We start from the raw sequence: 18,762 nt of genomic DNA, 5'->3' as shown, positions 1-18,762 counted from the left end.
ATTAATAATTGTTTCAAATAACCTCATCAATTTTATTACAAAAATAAATATCACAGTTTTTATAATTTATGATCTATTTATGGCTTTATGATTTTTTTGAAAAAGGTCATATATACAAAAACCTTTATTTTTTATATTCTGTATTTTTTATTTAAGAAATTCTATACTTTCCATGAAAATATGATTTATTTGACAATATGGCAACTTAAAAATTTATTTTCAAGTTGTTTTTGTTGTAAATTTAAATTTAAAATTTTTTTCTTTAAAAGAATATGTATGCCAAAAAAAATTTTTTTCTCCAATAATATGGCAACTTTCAAAATAAAAAAAGGTTACTTTTTGTTGTAACTTTAAAGATGTTTATTTAAAAATTTAACTTAAAATTTTGTAATGATTTTGATTTGAAATATTTTTATTTATTTTTCAAATATTTATAATTTTCATTACAAAAATAACAATATCAAATTTTACTATACATATCATTATTTGTAAAAAAAAATATTAGAAAAGTAATAATAAATTTTGGTAAAAAATAAAAAAAAAATTTATACTATATAGTTTTTTCTAACGATAAAACAATACAATATTTTTTTTAATATCAATAATAAACGTATTATACAATTTTTTTTTTAATTTTCCCCCTTCTTATGTTGAATATTAAAAAAAATATTTATAGCAAAAATAATAATAAATTTTAATAAAAAAATGTTTAAAATAAATATATATGATACACTATATAATTATTTTTAACTAATTTAACAACTATAATTCTTCAAATATTTTTTTTAATCTCAAACAATTTTCCTCCCAATTTTAGGTTATTTGGTACAAAATGTGATAAATGCGGCAACTCATTTAGTAAAAATGACTTTGTGATGCGCGCAAAAACGAAAATCTTTCATATTGAATGCTTTCGTTGTTCGGCGTGTGCGAGACAGCTGCTGCCAGGTAAATATTTTATTATAACAAACAACAAATAAAATAATTAAATTCTATTAATTCTGCTATTTTTCTGCTGCAGGCGATGAGTTTGCGTTGCGAGATGGCGGCATTTTATATTGTAAAGAAGATCATGATGTTCTAGAGAAATCCTCACAAAGTAGTCTAACGTCATCATCCATAGAGAGCAACAACAATAATAGTAGTAGTAATAATAATAACACGAGTCTTAGTAATAATAATCATTCCAGCGAGTTGGGTTCAATGTCAGGTGAGCCAGCAATAAAATTTTTATTTTTTATTTTAACTATACTATTTGTAATTATTAGTGATGTCTATAAATAATAGGCTTTTAATTTGTTAGTTACATATTATAAATATTTATTTTTATATGAAATGAGATATTATAAAAAATTTTTACAACCAACAAATAAGCAACTAGATTCACTTGAACTATTTCATACTTAACCAAATGATGTATCTGCGATTTCCAGCTGTCAATATTTTTCGTTATAAACTGCTAATAAGCTCTCGGGATCTTATGTGATCGGAGAGATAAGCCGTCAAGGAAATAAAAATCATAACAGAAGGTGTCACTGTGTCACACTTTTCTCATTAACTAAGAGCTTTTGGAGCTTTTTTAGTCAACAAAATCAAAGCTGCGACTTTTGGTTTTAAATACGGTCCGCAATAAACTGCGGATCGACTTTCTGAGTAAGACTTAGTTCAACGAAAAACATAAGAACCTTAAAAGAGTGAAAGCTTTCTCATGACACATACATAAGCTTCTTGAACCAATAAAACAGTGTTTCATAGTTAGCCAAATAATGTATCCACCACTGTCAATATTTTCCTTATTTATTGCTAATAATGATCGCAGAGATATCATAAGAGCCGTGAAGGAAATAAAAATCAGAACAAAGTTGTCAATCTTTCCTTATTAACTAAGACCTTTTGGAGCTTTTTTGGTCAACAAAATCAAAGTTGCAACTTTCAGTTTTAAATATAGTCTTCTATACTATGCGCATCGACTTTCCGAGAAAGACTCAGATCAACGGAAAATATAAGAACCTTCAAAGAAGTAAATGCTTTCTCATGCCACGTAAGCTTTTTGAACCAATAAATCACAGAAACAGCTTCCAGTTCTGATCTGAGTACCTTTGCGAACTTATTTCCTGAAAGCTGATGCTTCAAGCGGTGTTACAACGCAGTAAGCACAGCCCTTGGCCGAAAAAACCAGGTTAATTCCAGTATTTTGTTGGAATAAATATCATTTCTGATTATTGCAATTAAGGAGTAGATCGGCGCACGTTTTTTTGTGTCATTTATATTGATATTTATAAAGACCATTCAAGCTCATCGCTCCCAGTCTTTAAGCCTTTGTACTCACTGTCTTATCGAGCACACTATGTACTTTCAATATAGATAACTAAATACCTAGACAGAGCCACCACTCGATATTGAGCAACGCACTTTCAATTGTTAATATTTCGCTCTTCAAGTTTTGACAGAAGTCAAAAATCTTCCAGCATCATCACTCTAGATCTGACAACCTCTCTGAAAGTATTAAATTTTTTATAGCAGACTCACAAATCCCCTAATCACCTAATCTGCTGTTTCTAAATCGCTTAACCACACACCCACGCATATCATTAACCGCATCTTCAATATGTTTTCTATTATCAAAATCTGTAATTTTCTAATCTACACTCCAATCTTTTTGTATCGCCTTGTAGCGACAATTGTGAGAACATTCTTAATTGTGCCTTGTTCCCCGACATGACTACAAGTTGTTATCTAATTGCGGTCGCTTTTTGTTCTACAACTGCCCTGCCAACGTGCCCCCATCTCCCTCTCCACGTAGTTTCTATTTCCGACAATCGATATTCAGTCAAGCGATTACAGTTCGAAGAACATTCATTTGTGTGCGTCGGCCGCTTTTTGATCTTAACTTCGTATAATGAAACAAAATGAATGAAATTAAAAACTGTAACAGTGAACAAGCTGGTAAACGAGATATCGCCCACGCTCTTGATTTTGCTTGTTAACATGTGTGTATATGAAATAAAAAATCTTGGGAGAAATACTTTTCGTACATATTGAAAACAGAAATTTGGCTCGTGGCAAGGTCATTGGAAAAGTGGGGCAATAGTCCCACCTGTCTCATTGCGTAGAGAGTTGCTTAACAGAGCGTTTAGATTCTATAGACTTTTTCTCATGAGAGTTGAGTTAAGTTTGAAGGGTTTAGGCTAGACCAAGGTTGACCAAAAAATTTAACTCCAGAGCCACACGACAACAACATTAAATAAAAATTATTAAATATAGTTCTCAGAATGACAAAAAATTATGTATGTCGACTCAAAAGCATATCTATTAGATCTGAGTCAGTGTCAGCCAGCACTGAATGAAGGAGGATTATCCGGTTAGTTTCGACCGAGCTACCGCCCGCCAGCCGACGCCAGCGCAAATTAATTTGCTTAAGATAAGATAAATAGACGAGGATTGCACCCCAACCTTAAGTCTTTGTACCATCTTCTAAATCACAAAGACACACCTAGCCCCAGCGTATTGATAAAGTCCAATATACTTTTACTGCTAGTGACGCGATGTGATCTCTATTTGGAAATATGGATCCCAAGGCCTTTAAAATGCGTCTGCAGACTGCTATACAGTCAATTAAAAGGTGTCCTGGAGTTTCAGGCTCCCTGACGCTGAACCAGCAATTTACTCAAGATGATAGTCCCAAAGTGCTATTTTCAACTTGCAGTCGGCAGTGTAGAACGAGACAAGTAGCCTCAGTTTGTCCCTTGAGAGGTTGCTTTCATATTTAAGCCTGCTGAGTTTATAACCCCCATTAGCAATTTGGCATGGCGCATGCCTTGAAGTTGTTGCCAATACCTCTCTCTGCTTACTCCTTCTTCCTTGCGAAAGTGTTTGTATGTCCGCGATGAAGAGTTCAGGTCTTATCATCTTAGTAGTTGCTGAGGATCGTGCGAGCTTATCAGTCAATTCATTCCTGCCTATATCTTTGTGACCGGGGACCCAGATGATGTGCAATTGGCTACGTTCCGCTAGACCCTTCCCCTAGTAGCGATTTGATCTTATAGGCAGAGTTTGTTTTAAGTGCCGCTTGACTGTCGTTGCGATAGTTGTGTTAAGAGTTTTGTGGCATGGTCCTGTGACTCCTGCACCAATTCCTTCCAATTAACTAGCTTAGAGCAGATATACCTCATGTTAACTGAGATGTTTATCTATCGAAAAGATGCAGATGCGCTATATTTTTTGCCCAAGAGATTGTTACAAGAAGCTTTCTCCATATTTTTCATAGTTGACCACCTTGCGAGGTCCGGAAGAATATACTTAAATATACTGTGGTACTATTATTCTTTTTAAAGGATCTCTCGCTGAACTCCCACGTTGAACCTTGAGGTATTGGATCTAGAGGATCTTGAATTCAAGTATATCAGTGTTTCAGGGAACAAGTCCCATGCTTTTATAATACTAAGAGCCTCAGTTAAGTTGATCTTAAGCATGTTTTTGCGGGACTTCTTCTAGAAGAAAACACTGGCTGTGATTCGTTAATGGCTTAGAGTGGCTTGGGGCTATGTAAACCATCTTTTAGGCAACCAATATCGCTGTAAAAGACTCGACGCCCATTCATAGGTATTTGAAAAAATTATATTTACACCGGCTTAAGAACAGTCTTCTGCTGCCTAGTTCCATAAGTACAACCAGTCCACTCTCTAAAACTGTCAAAAAACGTTGAACTATACACACACCAGCACGATGAACGTTCGTGCTCAGCTGAACAAGCGTCGTAGCAATGTTCGTTATGACGATCTAAGCAACATAAAAAGTGCCGCTAAAAATAAACAAACAACTATTGTACAGCAAAATGACAAGAGGAACAACAATTTCGATAGTTCATCAAACAATTGCCAACGATTGGAAATCAAACAGAAATCAAAAGCATAAAGAACAACAAAATCAAAACAGTGATCGCTATGATAAACACCAAACAACACGATCGCAATCGCGGACATACAAACACACACACATTTCGATTATAACAACTGCGATCGCACGGTATATTTGTGGGCGGCCGACAGTCGGAGACAGAGCGCACCGGCAGACAGGTGACACTGCCGACTATAAGAGACCATGTGTGCCAGTTTGTGTGTGTGAAACTTTCCCAAGAAGTTGTCAACAAAAAATCGACCAACATTGTAGTCTGCAGAGCAACTATGCCAACCAACCAACCAACGAAGCAGCTAACCGGGCAGCCATGCCACCAGCCAGCCAGCCGTTCACTTGCTCACTCATGCAACCCTGAGGCGCAGTTAGCCTAGTCATCTACTACACATTGTATTGACCCTTTGGTCTTGACCATCCACTACTTGTACGTAAGTAAATATGGTGTCTAACTGGCTGACTGACTGGGAACACGGCTGAGCGCTTCGCTGCTTTTTGTTTGTGTTTCATTGGCAACGCGGCGGTGTTCTTTAAAGTCGTTGTTTTTTTGCACATATCGAAATTCCATGGCCCGATGACGTTATATAAATATACATAGTGTGTGTTTGTATGTATTAAGAAAAATATTTACATACAACCCTGCTTGCATTGTCAACCAGCGAATTACAAGTTGACCAATGTAGGTAAATATACATATTTAGTACATATGCCTGTATATATGTATATCTATATATGTATACTTCTATATTTGATACAAATATGTATAGCAGAAAATATCATTTCTAAATATTTTTATATACATATACACCTGCTTTCGTCCTCATGCTCTATTGGCCTTAGTCGCTCGTAACTTCTTAACTTTATGAGATACCGCCGCTCCAATCGGTGTCAACAACGCTATGATAAGTATACATGTATGTATGTATGTATACGTAGTCGTTATGTAGCCACGTCGTTTTCATTCGCTTAAATAGCAATTCGCATTTTTCACTCGTTATGCGTACTAAATGTGCCAATTTCTTCCGACCGGACCGCGGATACCTTAATTATCGTAAATACCGAGATTGTAACTGCGATATCGTATTTGCAATCGACTGTGAATGGCTTACTCCATGGTAATCGCAATGAAATATATGTATATACATACAGAATTCTACCGCTACAACAACAACTACATAAATACATACATATAAAAATTTATATAAGTATATACTTGTATGTAAATTTGAGCAAGCCTGGAACTTTACATTGACACATTTTTTCTTCAGGCATCTATGGGACACACCTAGGACCTGAAAACACACAATTTTTTTCATACATCAATAGGTTATACCTTTAAATATAACATTGTAAAATTTTAAATCGATATCTCAAATATTTTTTACAACTGGGCTGTAACAGCCTTCTAAGTTGTCGCTCAGTTGAATCAGTTTGTTCAGTTTATCTTTAAAAGGGGTTCTCAAAGCTACATTTTTCAAAGTTACTGTAGTGAATGCACGGAGATAAATAATTCTCATATGATGGCCTACCACATTTTTGATCTAACCAAAAATCGTATTTCGCAGGCCTATAACGAGAAAATGCTTGAGTCAAAACCAACGCAAATCAAAAAGACGCCACCTTTTTATCAGTTTTGCGCCAAATCTTGGAAATCCTATTTTTCGACTATTATTCACTCTACGTACAATATTTTCTATACGAGATTTTATTAAATTTCATCCACGGAGAAGACCAGCATCACTGCAATGGCAGAGTACATTTTTAGCGCCGTCGCCTTCTTCTTTACTGGTGCAAACACAGCTTACGCGGTTATAGGCGAGTTAACAACAGCGCACCAGTCGTTTCTTCTTTTTGCTATTTGGTGTCAATTCGAGATACTAAGTGCAGCCTTCTTCTTCATCTGATCTCTCCAGCGGAGTGTAGGTCTTCTTCTGCTTTTACTGGCGGGTACTGAATCGAAAACCTATAAAGGTGGGATGTTCTCATTCATACAGACAACATGACCTAACAGCCGCTGTCTCTTGATTTGCTGTATATCTCACACAGTAGGCGATGTTGAGGAGCTATCCCACGCAGATTGTGCGGTGTGCCTTCTTGTGGATTGGCCAAAGCACAGTTAAATTTCAACAAACTCCAAATTCTACAAAGAAACTGATGACGGCTCCTTATTGCTTCTTCGCCGCTGTATTTGAATAGCTCGGCCGGCAATCCATCTCCCCGCTTTGTTGTTCTTCAGACGGGTAATTGCAGAGTTGGGTGGGTGCGTAGCTTAGCTAGTACAAGATAGTGCTCCGAGCCAATGCTAAGACCTCAGAGAGTACGCACATCTAAAACACTAGAGACATGTTTTCCGTCTATCACAACAATTTGGTTGGCGACTTTTCGAGCCGAAGTCAGCCAGGTAGTAGTAGGAGATGAATTTTCGTATGCTGGAATCTAGTACTAGAATAACCATATTTCAGGTGCCAGCGAAGTTGATCATCCTCAACCCATTTGGGTAGGTTTCATCATGGAAGCTGAATTTACCGACGTTCGTGCCAAAGAAATCTTCTTTGTCCATAAACTGTGGAAATAAAATAACCCCTGAAGGGGTAAAAGAATAGTTTAGCGTAATATAAAAGATTACCAGGCATGAATAATATTTTTTTTTATCAAAATACCCACGCTTATACAAAAACATTAGTTCATTCCTAAGTCGCGAAGCGAAAACCTAAACGGGTCAATTAATGACACTCTCTATCACTGAAATAGCATTTTTTGGGTGTGGTTTAATTTAAAGGATCCCGAAAATAATTTTTTCTATTCGAAATCTTTAAAATTTTCCGATAGCACATGCGAAAATGAGTGGATCGGAGATATGAAACATAAATGAGGAAATTATAGTATTCGACTTTTAGCAAGACCTTTCGAATACCACAGTGTATTCTTGATATACATATTCTCAGACAAAAATCCATCGGTTACGAAGCTTATGTAAGTCAAACATATCAGAAACCCACAAAAATGTTTTTTGGGATTATGGTTTAAAAGTTTTTTTCGTTAGAGGAAGCTCGCAGCATGCTAACCTAACCCGTATACATACGTATACATACAAAAGATGATTCATTTTGAGGTTCTCTACTTTTTTTTTAAAGAAAAATCACAGACATTTCAAGTTTAATGAGGAATGTTTACGACCAATGGAAAAAAACTTCTTTGGCTTTTATTTTTTGAAGATAATCTCTTTCAAATATTGACCGCGGCTTTTTCAAGATTATCTCTTTCAAATGTTATTCGCGGCTACGTCTCAGATAGTCCATCCAGTTTTCGATGTCTCGTTTTTGCATATAATTGAATCACGAACTCATCCCGACTCTAAGAAATCTGACTTTTAGTAACAAAGATCAAAAATTGAAATATCTGAGATATTCTTCTTTTCATACGCAGTATAAGCTCCGGTTTTCCGTATAATATTGACAAGTGCACAGCTTGGGAGCTCATTTTTACACATGTTAACACCGAAAAAATAAAAAAAAAAATTATTGAACTTTTTTAAGTTTTTATCTTACTGTAAAAATTTACAATCATGCTTAAGAATATTCACAAAAAGTCCCCACTCATTATTGATATGTAAAGACCATACAACAAAAAGAAATTATCGCATTTCTTTAGAGTTAATTTTAAAATCGGCAACATCTCAAAAATTCCACTGATTTCGAACAATTGATCTCGATACTTGTCTCTTGTCGCAAATATTCGCTTTGAACTCGCCGAAACGCGCCGGCAAGTAAATATTTTGTATGCAATTTTTCAACACATTCGGTGGAGAAAACTAATTATAGTTTTGTACAGCAAAAACAACAGCAACAAAAGTCGAAATCGAAATCAAGTGCACGAATGTCATCAGCTAGTTATGCTTTTTTTCGTGTTGCTTTATGTGATTTTGGGCTGAGGAAATTGCCGATGCAAATTGTAAGGAAAAGCATTATTGTTATGTATACTTCTATATATTTAAAATTTTACTATTTTTTTTTTAGCCTAAGTGAGGTTGTGTTAATTTTTTTTTCATTTGGTTAGATTCCGTTCTGGTTTAAAACCTAAACTAATTCTAAAATAATTTATTTTAAAAGTTCTTTTTAATAATTAATTTTCAACAAGATTTTTCAATTTCTTTTACAGATTCTGGTAGCGAATCAGGCTCACATAAAAGTATTAGGGAAAAAAGGCCTTCGGGTCCATCGGACGGTAAGCCGACACGGGTGCGAACGGTCTTGAATGAGAAGCAACTACACACGTTAAGGTAAGTTTCAACAAACTCGAAGTTCTCAATAAAACCTTAAGAAGATATTTAGCTGAGGTGCGTTTCCTTTTTTCGATATGTGTCTTCATTTTTTGCCACAATTTCATGGCCCTATGACTATATATAAGCTAATAGGAAGTTTAAGTGACCTTCGAGCGATTTAAGTATTTTTATGATTAAAGCTTTCTTATCAAAAATATATTCGAAAACTTAATATTGTGTGCCGAAGAGCGGTTGCGTCTAGAAACAATGTGACTTAGCTCAAAATATTGGAAGAAGCACCCCGACACCCATACCAGTCTTATCAGAAAGCCATTCGATGATATTGATAGCTAGGTTAGAGCAGCCCTGAAGGCTCTGTTAATAAGTTCAAGGCTAGTTTCCCTACTCGGCTATCTGAGTGGATGGTCACTTCTCTGAAGGCGGCTGCACTCCGAAGCAGTATATCCACTGCTAACTTAATGGCTGCAACCTCGACCTGGAAAACACTGGAATAGTCTGGAAGTCTGAAGCTGGAGTCGATAGAGAGATCCTGATAATGAACCCATCCACCAAAAGCTTTGACCGATTCGTGAAGAAGCTCCCTGCACCTCTCCTCCAACGGCTGTCTCCCAACGCGCAACTCCCCCGCCGGTATATGCGTAGAGAAGGAGCCGGCAGAGTTTGGTTTGGCTGTCTAAAAGTATGAGATCCGATATGTTTCTGCCTTTATCTGACAAAGGCGGAACATTCAAGGATTGTTCTTTCAAACAGCTGACGGAACTGGCAAAGTAAAAAGTACAAGGTCCACCTTCTGTATGCCAATCGGACAGTGTCCATATAGAACTCCTACAACCCTTAAAAGGTGGACTTTGCTAAGAATGAACTGTTATGATTAACCTTGGGCCAGAGGACCTTGCACAGCTACTAGGAGTTGACCAACGCTTGCTGAGTTAATTTGACGCCTAACAGTCCAGTAGAGTACTGGAAAGACAAAAACCCTTTCCTACCATATCGCTTGAAACTACGTTTCTCCCAGAAAATTATTCTCTTGACCTTATTTACTGACAGTCTCATTTTTCCTTTGTATTTAGCTCTTCGACTTTATCTTCATATACATGTAGTGTCTGATTCTACTCTATAACTTTTTTCGACGTTGATATCTTCAGAATAACCTAAACAGACAGTTAATAATGATGGAATTTCAAATAAAAAGCCCTTTTAAAGATCTCTTCCGAGCTGGGATAAATTCCATAGAATGTAATCATGTCTTTTCAAAGAAATATATTGGTAAAAACCAATCTTAAACTCGGAGTTCCATTCAAAACCGTTGACAATACTAAGTTTATTCTAACATGACTTGAAAACTGGAATTCCCGAAGACCATCTTTATCACTTCGAATATCAACCAGCCCAAAGTATAGTATAATTAAAACCATAATCTCAGAAGTCTTAAAGTCAAAACGTATTTTTTACATCTAGGTTCCAAGAAACGAAGCATAACCTAACTAACATTTCCATCAAAGAAATACCCTACAGTCTACTGCCATACACTTCTATCTTCAGTATTTTTCAACTAACTAAATCAACCATTTCTTTTCTTACTTGCAGAACCTGCTACAATGCTAATCCGCGACCTGATGCGCTCATGAAAGAGCAGCTTGTGGAGATGACTGGTCTATCGCCACGCGTCATACGAGTCTGGTTTCAGAACAAACGCTGCAAAGACAAGAAGAAAACCATACAAATGAAACTGCAAATGCAACAGGAGAAGGTATGTACAATTCAGGAAGCTTCCGCGCGCATTAACCCCCTAACAAGGGCATTCAATTGAGCTTAATTGATGAAAGTTTCTCTTTGCTTTGCGTTTATAGGAGGGACGAAAGCTCGGCTATGGCGCCATGCAGGGCATACCGATGATAGCGAGTTCGCCGGTGCGCCACGATTCGCCATTGAATTTGCAGGGCATCGATGTGCAAACATATCAGCCGCCATGGAAGGCCTTATCCGACTTCGCGCTGCATGCGGACTTGGACAGCAACGGTGCGATCAATACGCACACGCCCGCGTTCCAGCAACTCGTCAATCAGGTGGGTGCCGCTCAACTACAATTATACGCCAGTGCTGTGACTAAATTTATAATTTTTTATCTCCTTCCTTCTAACAGATGCACGGTTATGATCTCAATGGCATGCCGCCGTTGCCGCCGCATCAACAGCAAGGACCACATCCGCCACCGCCCGGTCAGCAAATGAATGGACCACCCATTGGCAGCATGGACTCGGGCATCACATCACATCATCACCCGGACAGCACTGACTCATATGTGACCTATCTGGAGAGCGATGACAGTATGCAAGGCAGTCCGTAGAAAAGCATGTGCAAACGTATCTAATTTGCTCTTCTTCTTCTTCTCGTTCTTGTCGATCCAAAAAAAAAATTGAAAAAAAACACAAAAAAAATTACAAAAACAGAGTCCAAACTGGCTTTGACACCAACATCGTCAATGTCTTTGTCAATGTCATCATCTTCATCGCTATCATCCGCATCGACATCGGCGGCCACCTCAATCGCTTCGCCACCATCAGCCTCGAACACGGCCGGTGCACTTTTGGGTAGTGCCGCGGCAGCTGGCGCTATTGGCGGTCTTGGTGTCGGTGGTGTTGTAGCAGCGGCTTGTGCGCTCAATCCCGGACTCGCTTTGGGAGGCATGGCAGTGGGCGGCGGTGGTGGTGGTGGTGTTGTTGGCAGTCTTGGTGTTGGCAACACGGCGAGCTGTGGACAGGCACAGTCTGCTACGGAGCAGTTGATGCAAATGTTGCAAAAGGTGACGGCTTCGCCGACGCACGCGGTGCTGTGAAGGATGTACGAGGAGTTCTGCCGTCAAGCCGGAACTCAGTGATGCGTGCGCAAAGGGGCAAATGTGCAATTTTACGGGGAGCGTAGCAGCAGTTGGTATGCGGAAGATGTAGAAAGCAGTTAGACGAAAAGCGTGTGTGACTAGTAGCCAGTGCGAGTAGCGCCTCATGAGAAAAATTTTGAGCACGTAGCACCAATAAAGCTCTCGTAGTGGAAGCTCTGAGTCGCTAAAGAGTCAAAAAGCTGCAGTGTTGGCATATTGTAAAACATTTTGCTGAAATTTCAACCAAAAAACTGTATAACGGTTTTTGTGAAATTTTTTAATAAATATAAAAAACATTTACCGTTATTTGTGGATGAAGTTTTAGTAAAGTGTGTTACAAAATGCCCACATTGTCACTAATCTAAGTATTGTTACTTTCACTTATTCATTGTTGTATTATTTTTGCAAAATTTTAAAGTTTAATTTTCAAAAAAAAAAAATTAATAAAATTCATGTGAATAGTTTAGAAACTTTCAAAGAAAACTTGCACGTAGGCATTCAAAAATGGCTGCAAATGCAAACGGAAATGCTCACTCACTTAAAAAGTTCTTTTATTAAAGCAAAAGAAATATTATTCTTAAAAATTAAATAATTATTATTAATGTAATTATTAAACAAAAGAAAAAAACAAAAACAAGCTGCAACTAAAACCAAAAGCAAAATAAATACTTATAGGGAATTAGAAGTTTGTAAAAGTATGAGCATTCATATATCCTAAATAACTGTATATACTTATGTAAGTACTTAATGCATAAATTTAGAAAGGACATAATTAAACAAAAATTTATGATAATTAAATTTCTAGTTAAACTAAACAACAACAAATAAATAAATAAAAACTAAAAATAAAAATTAAATCAAGAATAGATGCAACAAGAAAGAGAATAATTTGAGAAAAATACAACCCTGTAAAACAGCAAAAAGCGGTATGTTAGGCAAACTTGCGGTAAAAACATGTTTGTATGTGTGTACATATACTTGTATATATTTGTGTATACAAATATTTTCGACTTTAAAAATTCAAAATTAATTTTTTAATAAAAAAAAATAATAAATATTTAAAAAAAATAATAAAACTTTTCTGTATTCTTTGTACGGACTGTATTCTGTATAAAAAAAAACTAAAAATTTTAAAAATATATTTTTCTGTAATTCGCGTCATCACGTTTTTCGAAATTGATTTTTACAAATTAACCAAAAAAAAACGCTCAAAGTACGAAACTAATTTTTTAATAAAGAAAATAATACAATTTTTGTAAATATATTTTTTTGAAATTTTGAGTTTTTCGAAATTAATTTTTACAAATTAACAAAGAATTAAAACAAATTAAAAAATTTTAAAAATATGTTTTTCCGTAATTCTGTTTTTTCTTTCGAAATTAATTTTCATAAATTAACTAAAAAAAACGATTAAAGTTCAAAATTAATTTAAAAAAAAAAATAGTAAATAATTTATTTTTGTGTTTTTGTATAGTTCTGAGTTTTTAAGTTTTTTCAAAATTTATACAAATTAACCGAGAACACGCTTAAAGTTCGAAATTTATTTTGTGGAAAGCATTAAAAATATATTTTTGCGTAATCATGTAATTTCGCGGTTTTCGAAATTAGTTCTTAAAAATTAACCAAAAAATTTAAATTGATTTGAAAAAAATTTAATTTGAATTAAAAAATTAAAATTGAATTGAAAATTTTTTTCCAGAGCTCTGAATTTCCACGCTTCTTGTTTGCAACTAAAAATTTTTCAAAACTAATTTTCAGAATAAAAATTTTACTTAAAAAAATTAACTACAAAAAGTTAAAAAAAAAGTTTTGACTATAAAAAACCAAGAATGTACGTACATCTGTATGTATGTACATATATACATATTTGTTTGGATTCAAAAACATTTCGACTTTGAAAATTAGAAATTAATTTTTTTAATTAAAAAAAGATATCTAAAATTATAAAAATAGATTTTTCAATAATTCTCAATTTTACGTTTTTAAAATCAACACAAAAAAAAACAAAAGCTATAACAAAAACTTATTTTTCCAGAGCTATGAATTTTCATGTTTCGGTTTTTTTATCCAAAAAGTTATCAAAAATAGTTTTCACAATAAAAATTTTATTTTTAAATAAGAAAACCACAAATTCAAAACTTATTTGGTGAATTAAAAAAATATATATTCTTTTAACATTTTTTTTTGTGGATCCAAAAAATTTTCAGAAATAATTTTCAAATAAAAATAAAAAAAATAAAAATTTTGCATCAAAAAAATAACTCACAAAAAATTACGAAAATTAAATTTCGCCTATGCCTATATATGTATGTACATTTGTATTTGGACTTAAAAGCAGTGGCAACTTTCAAAATTCGAAATTAATTTTTTTTTAATCAAAAATGAAAAAACTTTAAATAAATTTATTTTTCGAAAAGTTTTCCAAAATTCGAAATTAATTTTTTGAATTTTAAAAAAGTCAAAATATTAAAAAAAATATATTTTTCAAAAATTCATTGCTTTCAAGTTTTCCAAAATTCAAAATTAATTTTATGAATTAAAAAGGTAAAAATATTAAAAAAATATAGTTTTCGAAAATTCATTGTTTTCAAGTTTTCCAAAATTCGAAAGTAATTTTTTGAATTAAAAAAGTCAAAATATTAATAAAATATATTATATATTTTCCTAAATTCAGTGTTTTCAAGTTTCTCTAAATTAGTTTGACGAAAAAAAAATTATTTTTCGTCAGCTATTTGCTTTTCACTTTCGGATCTAAACGCTTAACAAAAATAGTTTACACAAAAGATATTTTATTTCTAAATAAATAAAACACAAACAAATTTCCAAAACTAATTTTTTGGGGTATTTGAAAAAATTATAATGTAATAATTTCATTAATTTTACATAAAAAAATTGTATTATTTAAAAAAATTTATGGAAAATTAATTTTTCAAAACATTAAGATTTTTTTTTCATAAAAAACTGTGGATATCCAAAATTATGCATTTGAAAAAAAGGTAATATAATACCTGAATTCATTTTATACAAAAAAAAAGTTATAATATAAAAAATTTTGTGAAAAAATTATTTATCTAAAATACTAGAAAATTTTTTTCCCTGAAAAATTGTGAGATACAAAAAATTATGCATTTCATAGTACATGCCACTCAGCCCAAATGTATGCTATGTAATTTTTTTCAAATTATTTTTTATATTATAAATTTCCGAAACAAATTTTAAAAACTCATATATGTACAGCTTTTAAATACTTTCAGCAAGCCTAAATGTATGCTGTGTGAAAATGAAGCTTATTATTGTTCAGGCATAAATAATATATTTATCTTCATACTTAGTGCTTTAACAATGAAAAAAATAATAATTAAAAAGCAAGAATTAAAAAAAATTAATTTGAATAAGTATATGAAAAATTAAAAAGAAAATTATTAAAAGAAATTATTAAAAGAAATTATTAAAAAAAATATTAAAAAAGATTATCTAAAACAAATTATATAAAAACAAAATTATTTCCAAAAAATATTAAAAGAAAATTTTTAATTATTAAATTTTTATTTGAAAAATCAAAAACGAAAAAAATTATTTAAAAAATTTCAGATTTCCAATACATAGCTAAATACAAGCATATGTACATTTTGTCGCAATTTTTACAAAGTACCGTTTTTTGCTGCGAAAATATTCGCACGAAAGTGCCATTCAAATGTTAACTAAACACCCAGCATTAGAAAAAAGAATAAAAGTCTTTATTAATATACAATGTAAATTAAAAAACAAAAACATTTATGTAATATAGCTAAAGAACATACATAGATAAGTAAGTAAACAAAGAAAAATGATTGTATATAGTATGATAAATAGGTACTTAACAAAAATTGTAACTATTAACATTATAACTAACTCAACAATAAATCTTAAAATGATTATGACAGAAATAAATTTAAATAAAAATTTGTTAGTTTTTAGTTGTTTCAGTATGTGAAACAGTTGTATTATGCATTGTGAGAAATAAAGTAATAAAAAACAAATAATTAAAAAAACAGGGGCAGAATGCTGCAGGAGCGTGTCGATATGTATGTTGCTTTTACAGGCTGCCAACAACAAAGGGGCACACAAGCAGCGCTTGCAAGGCCAGCATTTTCTCATTTCTATGAAGGAAGGCAACTAATACAAACTAAATTAAAATAAATTTTAAAAAATAATAAAAATGTCACACTGTAACTAATTTTAGTATTCATAGAAAATGTTTGAAAATTATAAAAAGGAATGAAAAACAAAAAACAAATAAACAAAATATTATTACAATATTGAAATTGAGTTGTGTTGTTGCTAATTGAACTTTTTTTACCTAACTCTGGAAGTTTATTTCAAACTAAGGCACTAACCGTTAAGAAAGCAAGACAGAGGGCCATTTTTTTTCGAAGGTGCAACAGACGGGCATTAAAGCGAGCGAATATCGGGCTGCGGAGAGCATCTCTTGAAAATTAAGACATAAATATTTAAAGCATTTGAATCCATCAGATCTGGACTGCCTGATTGTCAAAAAGAGTTATCAAACAATAAGTTGGATATTGTCATCAGAAATCAATCGCTTATGGACAAAATGTTCGAATTTAAAAGTTTTGGACTCGGAATAAATAGAAAGATACTCGGAAACCCTCCCACAGCTCATTTCAATACCCTCACTTAGGAGAAAAAATCTTTTGAACGATTTTTTCCTCAAAAACCGGCGATCTGGGACACAATTTTTATTTTCTAAGTTTCTGGGTAAACTCAAATTTAAATTTTCTTGAATAAAAATATGCCCCATGCGATTCTACAAATTTCTGCATTTTTAGATTTTCTCTACAACCAGTAGTTTAGAAGTTATAAGCATTTTTACATTCATTTGTATTCGGCGGCTGCTTGCTACATGCTCCTGGTCGCCTGGTAGAAATCCGAGATTTTGGCACCAAATTGAATGCAATTTTTCTGCAGCGGCGGCGGGTGCACTGCAAATTTGCGTGGTGTGTTGCATACGCAAAGGGGTAAAAATCGGAACACGGATGCGGCTATATACAACGCCCGGAAGCGGGACCTCGACCGGAAGCGAAGTAACGGTACCACGCTTCCGGTCCGAAGTCCCGACCGGAAGTGACAAACCGGAAACGGAAGTATACCTTATTTGACCGGAAATGAAATGACGGTAACATACTTCCGGTCTGAAGCCCAAACAGGAAGCCACAAACCGGAAACGGAAATTAGTCAACCCGGATGTTGTGAAACGGAAGTCAACTTCCCATCCGTTTCCGGTTTGCGACTTCCGGTTTGGTCCTCAGACCGGAAGTATAGTACCGTGATTTCATTTCCGGTCAAGGACCTTTTCCGGTTTCCGAGTATTGTATATGGCCGCATCCGTGTTCCCAATTTTGCCCCTTTGCGTATGCTATACCCACCGCGCAAATTTGCAGTGCACCCGCCGCCGCTGCAGAAAAATTGCATTCAATTTGGTGCCAAAATCTCGGATTTCTACCAGGCGACCAGGAGCATGTAGCAAGCAGCCGCCGAATACAAATGATTGCAAAAATGCTTATAACTTCTAAACTACTGGTTGTAGAGAAAATCTAAAAATGCAGAAATTTGCAGAATCGCATGGGGCATATTTTTATTCAAGAAAATTTAAATTTGAGTTTACCCAGAAATTTAGAAAATAAAAATTGTGTCTCAAATTGTCGGTTTTCAAAGAAATTATGCAAAATGCCTTAGTATTTTGATTACATTATTTAGTTAAGGTACCAGGTTAAAGCTTTAATAAAAAAAAATATTAGGGTTACAAGAAAAAAATGCGCTCCTCGATTTGCTTCCTTTCATTTAAAACATTTAACCAAATCCTTTAATTGGACAGTTTAGACCTTTCTTTGGCCAGCTGAGAATATCTGGAGGCTCGATTTTTTCAGAGATCTGCAGAAAATCTCGTATGGAATTCCTTGAAAGCATGAAATCACCCCCCATACCAAATTAAGTAAGAACATCTTACATTCATTACATCGTACATTTGTACAACTAGCATACTACTAAAGTGTGAGCTATTCATTAAAGTGAGATTCCTTCAATTCCACTTATGACATGGCTAAGTCCACTCAGCTCGTCATGCTGATCATCAATTGTTTTTTTGTTGTTGTTTTGACAATTCTACATTTTAATGGTTTGAAACTAAATATCTAAAATCAAAACGGATAAAAACTGAAATTTCAATCAATGACTTACTTTTAGGTGCTAGATTTAGTTTTGTGCTGACTAGTAAATTTTTTCCTTCGAAAATTAAACAATTACAACTCATATATTGAAATATAGAAATAGGCAAAACTCGTTCACTGATATGTAAAAATAAAAAATAAAATATTATCTTTGCCAACTTCCCTTTACTGTTTCGTTTCCATACCATCCCTATATTATTTCATTTTTAACATCAAAACACTATCAGCTGACAACAAGCGTCGCCACTTAGAAAAAATAAATTAAAGTGTTTGTTTATTTAAATTATTGCTGAATTATGCGCTAACAACATTTCAGCAAGTTACTAAAAAAGTTTATAAATATTTCATATAAACATATTTTAATTGTTTTGTAGCTCCTGTGCAACGCTCTTCGCATAATTATGCAGAATAATTGAAGTCAAATACAAATCATTTTCCGAGTAATACCAAAAACTAACATCTGG

General features: G+C 33.8%; 1 protein-coding gene across 1 annotated transcript in view; it reads left to right on the top strand.

Annotated features, from left to right (window-relative positions):
* The window catches only part of LOC120769136 (insulin gene enhancer protein isl-1), an 86,850-nt gene extending 73,768 nt beyond the window's left edge, over nucleotides 1-13,082 (top strand). Inside the window, exons 3-9 of the mRNA XM_040096008.1 lie at nucleotides 818-948; nucleotides 1,022-1,210; nucleotides 9,070-9,190; nucleotides 10,781-10,943; nucleotides 11,044-11,259; nucleotides 11,337-11,520; nucleotides 11,644-13,082. Coding sequence (XP_039951942.1) covers nucleotides 818-948; nucleotides 1,022-1,210; nucleotides 9,070-9,190; nucleotides 10,781-10,943; nucleotides 11,044-11,259; nucleotides 11,337-11,520; nucleotides 11,644-12,029 — 1,390 coding nt within the window. The 3' untranslated portion in view covers nucleotides 12,030-13,082. The remainder of the gene's footprint in view (nucleotides 1-817; nucleotides 949-1,021; nucleotides 1,211-9,069; nucleotides 9,191-10,780; nucleotides 10,944-11,043; nucleotides 11,260-11,336; nucleotides 11,521-11,643) is intronic.
* Nucleotides 13,083-18,762: the final 5,680 nt, after the last annotated feature.

This window comes from Bactrocera tryoni, chromosome 2 (genome assembly GCF_016617805.1).
Source record: "Bactrocera tryoni isolate S06 chromosome 2, CSIRO_BtryS06_freeze2, whole genome shotgun sequence".
NCBI classification, from domain to species: Eukaryota; Metazoa; Arthropoda; class Insecta; order Diptera; family Tephritidae; genus Bactrocera; species Bactrocera tryoni.
Note: the sequence above shows the minus strand (reverse complement) of the source record. Positions and strands in the feature narration are given on the sequence as shown.